The 15,225-nt window shown below is 42.0% G+C and overlaps 1 protein-coding gene across 2 annotated transcripts in view; it reads right to left on the reverse strand.

Annotated features, from left to right (window-relative positions):
• Positions 1–894: 894 nt before the first annotated feature.
• Positions 895–15,225, reverse strand: part of rassf8b (Ras association domain family member 8b) — a 29,677-nt gene continuing 15,346 nt past the window's right edge. For both annotated transcript variants that reach the window (XM_056276547.1, XM_056276548.1), the window contains exons 3-9: positions 11,962–12,312; positions 11,033–11,250; positions 10,350–10,553; positions 9,117–9,191; positions 7,291–7,413; positions 5,737–5,863; positions 895–4,954 (exon numbers count right to left, since the gene is read on the reverse strand). In XM_056276547.1, the coding sequence (XP_056132522.1) occupies positions 4,839–4,954; positions 5,737–5,863; positions 7,291–7,413; positions 9,117–9,191; positions 10,350–10,553; positions 11,033–11,250; positions 11,962–12,312 (1,214 nt within the window). In that variant the 3' untranslated portion in view covers positions 895–4,838. The remainder of the gene's footprint in view (positions 4,955–5,736; positions 5,864–7,290; positions 7,414–9,116; positions 9,192–10,349; positions 10,554–11,032; positions 11,251–11,961; positions 12,313–15,225) is intronic.

Here is a 15,225-nt window from a genome sequence, read left to right on the forward strand (position 1 = left end):
TTGTGTTGTACCCCGAATTCGCTACAATACATTATTACCTCATCGTTGTATATCTTGCCAACACATGTATTTCAAAAACATCCCTACATCTCTCACTCCTTTCTTCAAAGCAGCTACCAGAGGGTGAATGGAGATCTTAGTGATGAGGTGACGAATATGAGAAATGAAGTCGTTCTGTGAAATACAGTCGTTTCTTTAACATAACACCTAAACATAACCATTCATAGAATTACAGCTAAATTTATTCAACTATTTCTGATCTAAGAATTAAAAAGGAGCTAAACGCCAGACTATTTTTGTGAGTTTGCTGACATCTGCAGGTTAAGGTTAAAACATGCCAAGCTGGTCTTGGTACTCTGATGTTAGCATAGCGGGACAAATACAGCTGCAACTAATAGCATTAATAATAGGTCTGTTGAATTTTGGTGCAACAGTATACCTATCAGCATTGATAGACAGACAGAGCCAGTACTAATTGTCAATGCGGCACACCTACATCCAACAAAAGCATTATTAAGGTTATTAGCTGCAGCTGTGTTTATCCTGCTATGCCAACATCCGAGTACCAAGACCAGCCTGCCATGTTGTTAAACTTTCTACCTTGTAGATATCAACCTCACTAAAATGGACTAGGTTTTATAGTTACTCTTTAATGCTTTAGATCTGCATTTGTTTTGATGTAATTTAATGTACAATGTGAACCAAATTTAACAGTGTCACACAGAACAATGCTGCAAGTGTCTGAAGGTTGAGTCGATCATAGGAAAGCTAATTTATTTTTCTTCCGTTTGACAACTTACCTGACACAATATGAATGGTCTTCCACTGTTTTCACTTTCCAATAAACATGAGATGTAAAAAAAATAAACTGACATAAAAAAGTCAAATCTCTCCGAACTTTGTTATAGTTCCCAGTTATATTTACAGAACATGTTTTTTTTACTTCTTTATTTTACATATTTCTTAGTATTTATTTTCATGAATTTACAATTTTGATCATTAGTGCCAAAATAATAAGCCAAATGAAGTCGTTTGGCATTTTTGAAAACAAAAAAAAGATGTGTGTGCATTAACAAACAATAATAAAAAAATGCTAATAAATAAAACATGTCTCGTCTGTGGGGCGTTTACATAAAGGAAAGCAGGTTAATGATGTTAACCAAGCATACTTCATCTTAACCGGATGCATTTTACAGTGTAGAGTTCATGTAAACAGTTTGTTTTGGCAGAGGGCTATTTAAAGAGGCACAATTCCAACAATATCCTGATAATCTTCAAAATGATCAGGAAATAACCACTTTGTTGTTGCAGTTCACTTTCCAGATAACTTGCTCTCCTCGAGGGCCACACACAAGTTCAAGTTGTCCCAAAACTGCAGTTTGATCGATGGGGCCAAATGTACAAGTTCAACTTGTGAAGTAACTTTAGACATTAGCTTAAGTAGGGAAATTATTGTTCTAACAACTTTGTTGCAATACAAGTTTAACTTGTCAAAAATGTCAAGACACCATATGTAAGATTGACCATCAACATTTTTTCTCCATTCTTGTCCAGACAATTGCACACCTTAAAATACCCCCCTGCAAAATACGTCCCGACTATAAAATTTCATATTCACCACATTACAAAAGTGTCTTTCTCAGAGACTTGACATCTGCTCCCATAACAGCTTCATCATGTCAGATGTACCGTATACACAGTTTTTTGAAGCACCAGTTGGCAAAAAGCAAAACACATCAGCTGTTGGAACCTTTCCACTTCCCTTTCAGCTACCTTTTCACTGATTCTCGTGACCCGAAACTGGACAAGCATTCAATGCAAGATGACTGTGTGTCAGATCATGTAAGTTTCATCATCTCTCATCAGACTTCACTGTGAAAAGGCAGCTGAAAGTGAAGAGGGGAAGTCATCAACGTTCTGCTCATTCACACTCAACCTAGGATCTAGTGTAGTTATGCATACGTAAATCACTGCTTTTCCACTTTGACTATAAAAACCCCAGTATGTAAATGTAATTTTTCTGACTGCACTTTTAAAGGACAGCAAATCAAACCTAAGATGAGTCGACGCTACCTTGGTAGCTGCCAACTGGAGCCAAACTTAACCCACCGCCCCTCGTTTCATGCTTGCAGAGCTGCCTATTGAATGGTGGCATTAAATGAGAAGGCTCGGTAAAATCCAAGCTCCTCAGCACTACTCACATTTCAAAATACTCCAGACTGTTATGATATGTAGACATTATTTACAGTTTGTTTTTTCTTTTCAGTAAGGCATGCCATTAGTCAAAACTTTGCTAACTAGCCGTCGCTGTGGTTCTTATGTTAGTGGGTTACAGTCTCTGTCACAGCTGAAGTCATGATGATAATACCACACACCAAGGGGAAAAGTTTCACAACCGGGCGACCTTTGTTAGTCAACTTGTGTCACGGTCTCCTCGAGTCACCTTCACACGGCACAGCAAACCGTGGCCCTCGACCCATGATGGGATCAGCGGGTATATCGCTGAGTGAAAGTTACTCTTGTTGTACATTCACAGTTTTAATACCAGCTTTTCCCAATGCAATAAGTGTCATTCAAATTTGGGAAACCCGGGATAGAAACACTCTTTTGTCTGCAATGAGAGGTATACATCACCTAGACAAGTGGGCCAATGGATTATGAACCAGACCAGATGGTGAAATTGTGGTTTAAAATTATTTCTTAGTTTGTTTTCAACCTGCGCAGAGCACCAGCTGGGTGGGGTTTACCACGTCAGGCCGATTCAGGTAATGTCAAACTTTCAGGCCATTCTTTGAAAAGTGCTGTGTAACAAACCTTACCCATCCACCTCCTCACACTGTAAAAACAAACTATAAAAATAATTTTTGACCCTGGTCTCAGAAAACACTCCACAGGCGCATTGCTTGTACATATAAAAAAAGTACATTCATGTAACTGGTATGTTTTTGTCACACTAGCTTTGGTTCATATGAGGACATCTTTAGTTCAGAAAAAATAATTAGTAAACAGACAACACAGTTACTTCATTAAAAGGTTACTAATGAGGAAAGGACGTAGACAAATGAATATAGCCTGTAGGCAAAACACTGCTTCTTGATGAACGTGTGTGTGTGTGTGTGTGTGTGTGTGTGTGTGTGTGTGTGTGTGTGTGTGTGTGTGTGTGTGTGTGTGTGTCTTTCTGTCCTTCCCTACTTGAGGAACATAGCGACACATTGAATACTTTGCCAGCATAGGAAGTGGCGTCTCAAATAATGTGTTGAAAGTTAAAGTGCTGATTGTATGTCACAGAACAATACACACGGTATCATATCAACAATGTTTGAAAACATATACATTTGACTGAAGACCATGTGCGGGTTCACCAACCCCTATATGAATAATATATAATCTGTTGCTACCTAGTGGTCAAGATCGGTGGTGCGTCACTCCGAGCAAGCCAATAGAGAAAGCTGGATTTACACAGCTCAAAGGCCAACTCCAGCGACCTCACCGCCTCATTAGTTTTTCAAAAGCTCCCCTGAAAAGGACTTACCGCAGAAGATGATGAGATAAATCATTCTGGGTTGCTCACAAAGCAATTTCCTTCCGTTCTAATTTGTTGTTCAGTTTGTGTGTTTTCCCACCGGTTTTACGTGACACACGTAAAATTGCCATCCAATAATGTAAAATACGCAGCAGGTAATTATTGATATACTTCAAACACCAACAGAAAAAACTAAACTCAACTTGTACAGATGGAAAAAAAAAATTCAACACTGCTCTTCTGTTATTTCTACATCAGCGACCATAGGAATCACCTGAAATGGGGATACACATTTTGTCAGCTATCAAAGTAATGTGGTTTGTGTATAAACATCTTGACCTCCTTTTTTTTGGGGGGGGGGTGTTAAAATCAGGAATATCGGAGTAAGGCAATTGGATATGGCTATGGTTATAGCATAGATCTCAACTAGATGTGTGGTGTGTATGTCGTTGAGCACGTCTGTGTGTATGAGTGTGTGTGTTCATGTTAGTCTCTGTATTTGGCTATGTATGTGCATGTGTTGCATTTGTGTTCAAACATTAGAACACAAAACATATTCTCTGTTGACTACATTGTTATCTAACAACTGATCACTAAGTCATTTACAGTATGCAGTGCAAAACAACGCAGAACTAAAAAAAAAAAAAAAAAAAAACTTCATCTGCAATGTTTGCTTCAAACCTTATCGGTCATCAGAAAGTCTGTCAGTCTGCCAGCATCAAACATTTCTACACAAGGCTGAAACCAGGATTTTGCTTTTGTTTCTTTGCTTGTTTTTTTTCCTCCATTTGTTTGTTTTGCTTTTTGTTTTTTTATTCTTCAAACTCAAGCTGTTGTAGGCTGTCATTGTTTGTACTCACTATTCTGTATATATAGATGGTATATCTAAAGATTTTGCAGCGCCTAAGTATACTGACATCAGTTTGACCTCCTCACAAGATGGAAGACATGCCACTGAGTTGATTTGCAGAGTTTATGGGGGGGGGGGGGGTAGAAAGGTGCAAAAAACATAAACTAGCTATGTTTTTCTCTGTTGTCAAGCGTTTCTTTAGAGATACTATAATCGCTCCTCCATTGGGGGTATTTTGTCTCTTGGCATGCCCCCCTCCACAGGCAAGGTCGACTCGCAGGGTAATCTACAGAGCGTCACCCCTGAAGCCCGGGGGTGAGATCAGTGTCTTGCACAAGGACACTTTGGAAAGTTTTACACTTTGGGTGTAAATGGGGGTCACGGGAGGTTGAAACCTCGGGTCATGGGATATGGTCCCTCCATCCGCTCTGATGCTCAAACACTGGCTCCTGGACATTTCCGAGGTCAAACGTAGATGCCCTCGGGGTTGAGGCTGGAGGTGACAGCGTTCTGCAGGGTGCGGAGGTCGCTGGGTAAGGGACGTGAGGAGCCCAATCGTTTCAGCGAACCACAGTCAACTTCTACGATGACATGGATGAAAGAGGACGAAAAACAAAATGATTATCATTATCTGTGTATCCATTCATAAAGCGGGTGCTGCTTATTTGAAGAACGTTCATATGGTATTCTTATCTTCAAGGACAGTCACTAAGCAGGGATTATTTTCAGTGTTTTACAGGGGGGAAGAAAACCAAAATCTGCTATTATTCCATATCACAAATGTGGGCGATGCAGTCAATAAAGGAGTACTCGTTTTTTCAACCAAAGACATAATCTAGACACCATTCTTTAAAAAGTACAACATTTATTATGGTTTTGTGGCAACAATATAAATTGTTTTTTAGATCAGAACGAGAGCAACTTTGGAAATTAAAATGCAAGCAAAGATCACTCACCTGATAAGCATTCACATAAGCAACAAAATAGATTAATTTGCTCGGCAAGTAAACATTACTACACTGTGTAAGCCAAAAATCAGTGAACTTACTTTCAAATTTGTGATTACATCACATACCAAAACTGCTGATCAGTCTTCTTATATAGACCCACAGTAAACTCAAAAAGAGGCTAGTAACAAATCGTAAAGTTATAAATTATAGATCATTGACCCAGCCCGAAAATCCTAACCTATCATTCAAAATGTGTCCACAAGGTGGCACTACAACCATACTTATTTGCCACGACACCGTGTACTGTATGTTGGTTTCTGAAAAACAATGCTTTGGTTGAATAACTAAAAGTTGATGAAATTTCCACTCGTCATACTTATACAATGTGTGTGTGTGTGTGTGTGTGTGTGTACCATTGTTGTTCTCCTCACTGGGTTGAGCAGGCAGGACGGTGACCTTGGTACCAGTCTGCTGGATGAACTGCTGGAGGTTAACCTGTCTCAGCTCCTTGGTCAGCTGCTCCAACTCCTGCTCCTTCTCCTATGTCAGGGAAAAACACCAGGAGAATCAGACAGGGGCGTAGGCAGCATTCTGTTCTTCGAAGCAAACTACCGTGAAAAATATTAATCTCTGTGAGGGGGGGTTCCCATGCTGAAAATGAGACAATGTCTAAACCAAACGATGATGAAATGTTAACGGTCCATCATGCTTTTTCATTTCGCTTTTACATTTTTGTCAACAGTTTACACCATTGAAATTAGCACTGGTGGCACGGCAGCTTAGTGGTTAGCGCCAATGTCTGACAGAAAGAGGTTTGCTCCCCTGTGGGTTTCCTCCAAGTACTCCTGATTCCTCCCACAGTCCAAAGACCTGCATGTTAGGTGAGATGAATTGAGTTTAACTACACATACGTGTGAACAGAGGGTGTATGTGGGCTTTATAATGGACTCATGACCTGTCCAGGGTTGACTTCCACGCTGCATGACCCCAAATTAAATTAAAATAGACAATGAAATAATGGATAAATTAGAGGGTGTCTGAACCTGAGGCTGTCATAGGTAAAAAAAAAATATATATATATATACACACACGGAGTTTATGAGATATTGGGGTCACCTTCTTCATGGTGAGCAATTTGTCTTGCTAACATTGGTATAGAAAAGTATTGACATTTCAGAGAATTACACACTGCATATTGACGTACTCCCCACAAGGACAACAGGACCTTTTAACTGGGTGTATCAAGACGGACAGTAGGGATACTCTTATAAGACGTCACCTTTACGCACAAATATAATCTCAGTGTTTAATTGCAGTACCCGCTTTGGAGATCATAGGTTTATTGTTCCATATCTTAACTGTAAATCAACTGGATTTTAACCCTGAGCAGGTCATAGTCACTCGGTGACAGGCAGAGAGACTATTTGTTAGGTGTAGATCACTTTGGTTCTCAAAATCCTTATGCAGCTGAAAGCGAGGGATTGTGTCCTTATCCAGGCCCCTTTCTAATCAGCCAAAGAATGCTGTAATACCCTCCTCCCTTCCCCCTTTCATTACCTCACACTCCCCACACCCTGCTGGACCATACCCGGAGGTGTAGCGTTTCGATCCATGCTCGGGTGGAAGAAGCCAAAGATAGTCTGCAGTCCTGAAAGCCCCACATTAAACTCTACGTCACCTACCAAGAGCCTCACGAGCTTACATTTCTTTTGTTCTAACCGTATCCAGGGGTACTTTTATAATACTCGGCTCTGAGGATTTCAAACCCCCCTGCAATTACTTTTTAAAATCCTTTTTAATTCGTTTCTTTTATCCAAAAGTTCAGCTGCATGTCAAGATCTGTTTGTGGAGCAACATTACTTGGAAAACAAAAGGAAAAGACTTATTTTTGACACAGAAATTTGATGAATTCGAAGTTGCAACTTTGAAAACAAGTTCAAATACAATCAGGGAAACGTGTGTTGGACCTGCAGTCTTTTGCTGGAGTGTCCCAGAGAGCGGTCCAGCGACCTGCAGCTGCTCTCCAGTCTCGTCGTGTGTTGACTCTGCATGTCCAACTCTGCCCTCACTTTCCCCAGTTGGGCTCGCACCTGATAGACACAATAAGTGAGAACCAAGAATCAACCAATCAATCAACCAACCAATCAGTCAACCACTTAACCAATTAATCATCTCTATCTATCTATCAATTAATCATATACCCTGGAATCAATCAAATCAATCAAACGATCTATCCTAGAATCTATCTATCTATCTCAGTTAATCATCTCTCTATCTATATACCCTGGAATCAATCAATCACTCAAACAAACAAACTATTTATCCTAGAATCAATCAATCAATCTAACATTCTAGCTATCCTAGAATCTATCCATCTATCTATCTATATACCCTGGAATGAATGAATGAATCAACCAACGAATGAATGAATGAACCAATCAATCAATCAATCAATCAATCAATCAATCCCTCAAACTATCCATCCTAGAATCAGTCAGTAAACCTGACATTCTAGCTATCCTAGAATCTATCAATCTATCTTAGGATCTAGTCAATCAATCCATCCATCCAGTCATCTATCTCCTATACAATTTTCTAGGCTGTCGGTTGTTACAGAGGTTCGTATAGAGACTCTTCAGGAATGTTATGACTGAATGGGACTGTGATAACATTAACAAAGAATGTAGAGGGGATGTGAACATGGACAAGCCTTATTTGTTCATGTGTTTCACGTTTAAAATCGAACACTGGAAGCGAAGATGAACTGTGTGTCTTATTCACCCTTGGTCAGTGAGAAGGTTTAAAAGATTTATCCGAGTCAAATGCAAAAGGCCAAATATTCCAAGTTGACCAGATTTTATCCAAGATATTCCCATATGATGATACTTTTTGCTTGACACGGTGTGAGTGAAAACAGTTTTACGTGCTATGGTTTACAAGGCTATGGAACAAATTCTACTAAGTGGAAGAAAGCTAACATAAGACCCCGGAAGACCCTCAGAATATCAATTGGAAAATACCGTGAAAGACTAAATGGACATTTAATAATTCATCGTGTGGTCAGTGTGGCTGACTCATCACTGCATTGGATCATATATGTCCATCTATATTATAAGCAAGCAAACATGGGGTTTGTGTATATGCATTGTTTGCTTGAACCCTCTTTACAAAGCCACGGTTATATGACAAGTACACACACACACACACACACACACACACGCGCAAACAATTGTGGCCACTTGCTTCTCACTATTTCACTATAGTCTTAGAAATGTTATTTCTTTGTGATGTATTTGTGCATTTCTTTTCAGTGTATTCTTCTTCTTAAAGTTTATTTTTTCATTTCTCTGTAAAATATGATTTTCACTTTGGTGGATCAGCCCGCCAACAAGTATGATGCTGGCTCATGTCTAATCATAATGCCCTGGGTTCACGTTCACCCCTCCCTTGTCCATCCCATCCTTCTTGTCTGTCTCTTCATCTTCCTGTCTAATAAAGGCTAAACTAACAAACACTATGGCCTGTCAAAGCCAAAAAGAGCTCTAATAGTGGACGTTATTCGGCGAGGGCTATTGCCCCTAAGGATTACATTGCAGCTTGTAGCACAGTTGGCTGACACTAGCTTGCTCAATACTGAGTCAGTTTAAAAAGATTCCACGATCCATGTCTCGGTTTGACTCCTTACGATAGGAAAATAGGGCTCAGGTTAAAAAAAAAATTTTTTTTAAAAATACCAAAGTTTCCTTGAAGGGAAATGACACACGACTGGCTCTCTTTTTATAACCAACCCTACCTCCTCCTCATTGGCCTGCTGGTTAAGCTCTGTCTCTTGCTGCAGGCGCTCCTGCTCCAGTCCCACTTCCAGACTCTACAGAGGAGAAAATAGGATTAATACTGTGTCCTATGGGATAAGGCACACATCATATACCCATGATGCCTTGGGGTCTGGAACTGCCGAAGGACCGCTATCTCATAATATGCTTCCAATCTCAATTTCCACTTCTCTTTCTTTCTCTTTCAATCTCACACAATTTCTCTTTCTTTCTCACTCTCTCTCCCTTTGCCTTATCCTTCAATGCATATAATCTAAACAAACAGAATTAAACGGGTATACTTCAACAACTTCCTTTTACTCTCCATTTTAGTTGAAGTGCTATAGGAATTTTACAATGGGAATAAACAATTCACAAGAAATCAAATGATAAAAGAACAAAAGCAGGTAGAGCCACACAGAAAAAGACATTTACTTAAGTGCACTTTTGGTATACTGTTATTTATTTATTTATTGGGTGAACCCCCCCCATTTTTCTCTCCAATTGTACCCGGTCAATTACCCCACTCTTCCGAGCCGTCCCAGTCACTGCCGATCCGGGGAGAGCTGGAGACTACCACATGCCTCCTTCGATACATGTGGAGTTGCCAGCCGCTTCTTTTCACCTGACAGTGAGGAGTTTCACCAGGGGGACGTAGTGCATGGGAGGATCACTCTAATCCCCCAACCACTTCCCCCTCCCCCCTGAACAGGCACCCTGACTGACAAGAGGAGGCACTAGTGCAGCAACCAGGATTCAGTCTTCAGTATCTCAGTTCAGTTCAGTGTCAGTGACAGTGTCTGCGGGTGGGAGGCCGGATGTGGGTATACCGCTTTTTAAAATGAAAATAAGCAAATTTACTTTTATTTTATTTTTGTTGCATTTGCAAAAGGTAAACTTGAGAATAGTATACTTAAATCTGACTTGTACTGTACTGTGTAGACTTGAGTACACTACTAATATTTGTGTGAGTCAACTAAAAGTATACCTTTCAATCCCACCAGTATACAGGTATATTTTTCGTAACTTTAAGTCCGCTCAAAAGTATACTTCTATAAACTAAAAGATGGGCCAGTTTAGTCCCAAACAGGAACATAATAGTATGCTTATAAGTACATCTTTAGTTTCCTGAAGTTACAATACTTTTTATACTTAGTTATACTTTAAAAAATACACCTGAAGTACTATAGGACATTTTTTTCATAAGGGCTCACCTGTATGCGGGTGAGGTACTCCATCAGTTGGGTCTCACAGCCACACACGCGGCTCTGCAGCTCTGCCAGCTGCTGCCGGAGCTGCCGTTCGCTCTCCTGCTCGATCTGGAGCTCGTTCTTCCAAAACTCCTCCTCCTCTATCTCGGCTTCATTCCTCCGCACCTGCTGCTCCATGAGAAGGAGTTCCTCCTCCAGGTCTCTGCCCTGGTGAGTATAAGCCAAATCGAATTAAAATCCTTTTTTCTTTTGTCTCTCTGTGGGAATATAAAAGCACAATAAAAACGTAATAGCTATAAATATAATGGGCAGTAAGCTGCAGACATAGTGGCCCTATCCTTGAAATACATCATGATATGCACAGTAAGAAGGGCTTGAAAATATTTAAGAAAATTTAGAATTAACAGCGGCACAGGGTGTTAATATCCATGTGTGTCAGTCAGAACATACACAAAAATGTGGACATGAAAGTAAAACAAGTTTGCTAAGAGCTTAAATTCAGTTTGCAGATATAATCTATTCCTAACTTTTATCCAGCAGCGGTCATAAAATGCATTAGATGTCCACATTTTTTTTTAAAGTTCTTGTAATCCTAACCCATTTTCCCCACAGAGATTTTTAGAAAAATGTTTATCTTATCTTATCTTAAAATACTGCCGGCCATGTTCTCATTCTTTCATACTAACCTCATTGGTCTCCCTGGTGGCCTCCTCCCAGTCCAGCAGCTCAGCCTCACAGCCCAGCAGACGGCTTTCCAGGGCCTGAAGTTTGTCCCTCTGCAGCTGCACCAGTCGACTCAGCTCTCTGGATGGACTCCCAGGCACTGCCGCTATACCGCCGCCAAAGCCGCCACTTCCAACCCTGCTCCGGTTCATGTTTACATCACCCTGCTGTGACTGTTTGACTGGGGGTTTGGGTCAGTGAATGGATAGATGGGTGGATGGATGGATAATGAGTCAGGTTGATGGACAGATGGATGAATAAGTTGAATTGATGGATGGACGGATAGATGGATGGATAATGAGTTGAGTTGATAGATGGATGGATGGATGGATGGTAGATAAAGAGAAGGGAAGACAGATACATAGTAAATTCGTGAACTTGGCAGGCAACTAAGGGAGATGGAGATAAATCTAAACAGATGAATCTAAACATCATGGAGACGTCAACTGAATATGCATTGCTAATCAGTCAATAAGATGGACTACTCAGTGGCAGTAATATCTTACCATAAATAAAACAAGAAACTGTCTACATTCACACTGGTTAGGTTCTCCTGCTTTAGGGTGCTAACACATCAAACATTATTTTGGCAGCATGGATGGGCTGCAATCCCGGGGAAAGGAAACAAATCACATCCCAGGGTCAGAAACCATTTAGTTGCGATTCCCAACAACAACAACAACCACACACACAACCATGTAAAAAACAGCAACAATTACAACACAACTCCCAGGACTATGTTGCCTGTTTGTGCTGTACAGCCAAAACGCTGCGCTGTGTATCACTGCCTCAATCTCTTATAAATCAAACCAGGGATTCTTAAACTCAATCACATTATAGAGCTGGAGCTAAAAGTTAACGGTTGAAGAATTCCTGAGTTTAAACACGCTACCTTCATTGTCTCGGCTCTTCCCAAATATGTCCCGCAGACCCTTGGCTCCGCCAGTGAAGGTCAGAGACTTGCGCTTGGGTTCCCTTCGTTTGAGGGAGCGGTCTGTGGCGGAGGGGCGGAGCTTGGCCAGTGGCGGGAGGCTCTGTCGGTAGAGGCCACGCTCTGGAACGCGGGCCTGACTGTCCGAGGTGGGCCGCTCGCTAACCGACGGGCCGGTTCGCTGGAGGATGAGCTGAACGTCGCTGGCATACTGACCCCACTTGTTGAGAGACACCACCGGGTTCTCGTGTGGGGCAAGGTGACGCTCTGTGTCCCGCCATTTCTCAATCAGAGTATATCTTCCAGTACGTCCTTGGAAAAAAGAAAACAAAATCAGATTTGTGCATTTAAATGGGCTGCATTTATATAGCACTTTTTCCAAAACCCTTTGCAATTAATGCCTCACATATTTACTCACGCACACTCATACACTGATGGCGGTGTCAGCCATGCAAAGTAACAACCAGCTGATCGGGAATGGCTAGAGGTTACTCGTCTTGCTCAGGGATACCTCAACATTTTTGCAAGGAAGAGCCGAGGATCGAACCAGCTGCCCTCCAGTTACTAACCTGCTTAACCTCCTGAGCCACTGCCATTCCCAGTTAAAGTGTACCAACTGCATTACTGTAAGGAAGTTTAGTTAAATGGATCAATACATGTTAAAACTTGAAAAGGGGGAGTCCGGGTAGTGTCGCGGTCTATTCCGTAGCCTACCAACATGGGGGTCGCCGGTTCGAATCCCTGTGTTACCTCCGGCTTGGTCGGGCATCCCTACAGACACAACTGGCCGTGTCTGTGGGTGGGAAGCCGGGTGTGGGCATGTGTCCTGGTCACTGCACTAGCGCCTCCTCTGGTCGGTCAGGGCACCTGTTTGGGGGGGGAGGGGGAACTTGGGGAAATAGCGTGATCCTCCCACGCACTACGTCCCCCTGGCGAAACTCCTCACTGTCAGGTGAAAAGAAGCGGCTGGCGACTCCACATGTATCGGAGGAGGCAAGTGGTATTCCCCGCTCTCCCCGGATCGGCAGAGGGGGTGGAGCAGAGACTGGGACAGCTCGTAAGAGTAGGTAATTGGCCAAGTACAATTGTGAGAAAAAGGGGGAAAACCCCCTCCTCCCCCCAAAAAAAAACAACTTGAAAAGAAATGTTCATGTTGCGCATAAAAAGCCAATGAGTCATTTGGTAAGACTGAAAACACGCAACGATTAAAGACGTCTTTTTAGTCAACATGCCCGCTAAAGAGCAGCAAAAAAGGACATGAAAATGTACATTTGACAAAACCCCTTCACATCCCTCCCACGCTTGCACACAACACGTAGATTCAACGAAATTTGCCGGCCAGTTTCGTGAAAGAACTTTACAGTAAGAATTTTAAGGGATAGCCGAGGGCACGTTTAATGGTTCAAAGCGTGTGTGTGTGTGTGTGTCTGTATATGTCGGCCCACATGAAGATAAGAGCAGAAAGCGGCCATTCTAACTCCACCCTCCTCTTGCACAGTAAGGCCCCTCATAAAAGAGGTGCATTCATCAGTACAGCTCAAGCTTACAGCCATTCACATCAAGCTGCCCTGGCCCGCACAAAAGACTAGAGGAACACAAAAGGCGCTGAACGCCATAATTCCTGTTTACTGTCTCTGTGAAAAAGCACATGCACTTTAACTCTGAAAGAAATCTCCATAGGGCCAGTGCAAAATTTCTGTGCAAAAAAAAAAGAGAAGCCATATACACTCACTGGCCACTTTATTAGGTACACCTTGCTAGTACCGGGTTGGACCCCCTTTTGCCTTCAGAGCTGCCTTAATCCTTCGTGGCATAGATTCAACAAGGTACTGGAAACATTCCTCAGAGAGTTTGGTCCATATTGACATGATAGCATCACGCAGTTGCTGCAGATTTGTCGGCTGCACATCCATGATGCGAATCTCCCAGTCCACCACATCCCAAAGGTGCTCTATTGGATTGAGATCTGGTGACTGTGGAGGCCATTTGAGTACAGTGAACTCATTGTCATGTTCAAGAAACCAGTCTGAGATGATTCGAGCTTTATGACATGGCGCGTTATCCTGCTGGAAGTAGCCATCAGAAGATGGGAACACTCTGGTCATAAAGGGATGGACATGGTCAGCAACAATACTCAGGTAGGCTGTGGAGTTGACACGATCCTCAATTGGTACTAAGGGGCCCAAAGTGTGCCAAGAAAATATCCCCCACACCATTACACCACCACCACCAGCCTGAACCGTTGATACAAGGCAGGATGGATCCATGCTTTCATGTTGTTGACGCCAAATTCTGACCCTACCATCCGAATGTCGCAGCAGAAATCGAGACTCATCAGACCAGGCAACATTTTTCCAATCTTCTATTGTCCAATTTTGGTGAGCCTGTGCAAATTGTAGCCTCAGTTTCCTGCTCTTAGCTGACAGGAGTGGCACCCGGTGTGGTCTTCTGCTGCTGTAGCCCGTCTGCCTCAAGGTTCGACGTGTTGTGCGTTCAGAGATGTTCTTCTGCATACCTCGGTTGTAATGAGTGGTTATTTGAGTTACTGTTGCCTTTCTATCAGCTCGAACCGGTCTGGCCATTCTCCTCAGACCTCTGGCATCAACAAGGCATTTTCGCCCACAGAACTGCCGCTCACTGGATATTTTCTCTTTTTCGGACCATTCTCTGTAAACCCTAGAGATGGTTGTGCGTGAAAATCCCAGTAGAACAGCAGTTTCTGAAATACTCAGACCAGCCCGTCTGGCACCAACAACCATGCCACGTTCAAAGTCACTTAAATCACCTTTCTTCCCCATTCTAATGCTCGGTTTGAACTGCAGCAGATCGTCTTGACCATGTCTACATGCCTAAATGCATTGAGTTGCTGCCATGTGATTGGCTGATTAGAAATTTGCGTTAACGAGCAGTTGGACAGGTTTGCCTAATAAAGTGGCCGGTGAGTGTATCTGTCCATTTTAAAAAGAAGACTGCCAGTCAGTTTAAAAAGTCATGTTTATTGTTCCTGTAATCTATGAAAGTCGGTATTTGTGAACATGCTAACTAACCCCAAGACTTTTCCAAATGTAAAACATAAGGATAAAGAATCAAACTTGATGCTATTAAGTTTAAACTAAATCCGGAGCTGCTCCATATGCAGCAACACGGAGACTGATTTTGTGGACCCATATAACGTTTGGCTGCTTCTATACAAATTTGATTCATGCTGTAATGAGATTGTCTGTT

The sequence above is a fragment of the Lampris incognitus genome, chromosome 3 (genome assembly GCF_029633865.1).
Source record: "Lampris incognitus isolate fLamInc1 chromosome 3, fLamInc1.hap2, whole genome shotgun sequence".
NCBI lineage: Eukaryota > Metazoa > Chordata > Actinopteri > Lampriformes > Lampridae > Lampris > Lampris incognitus.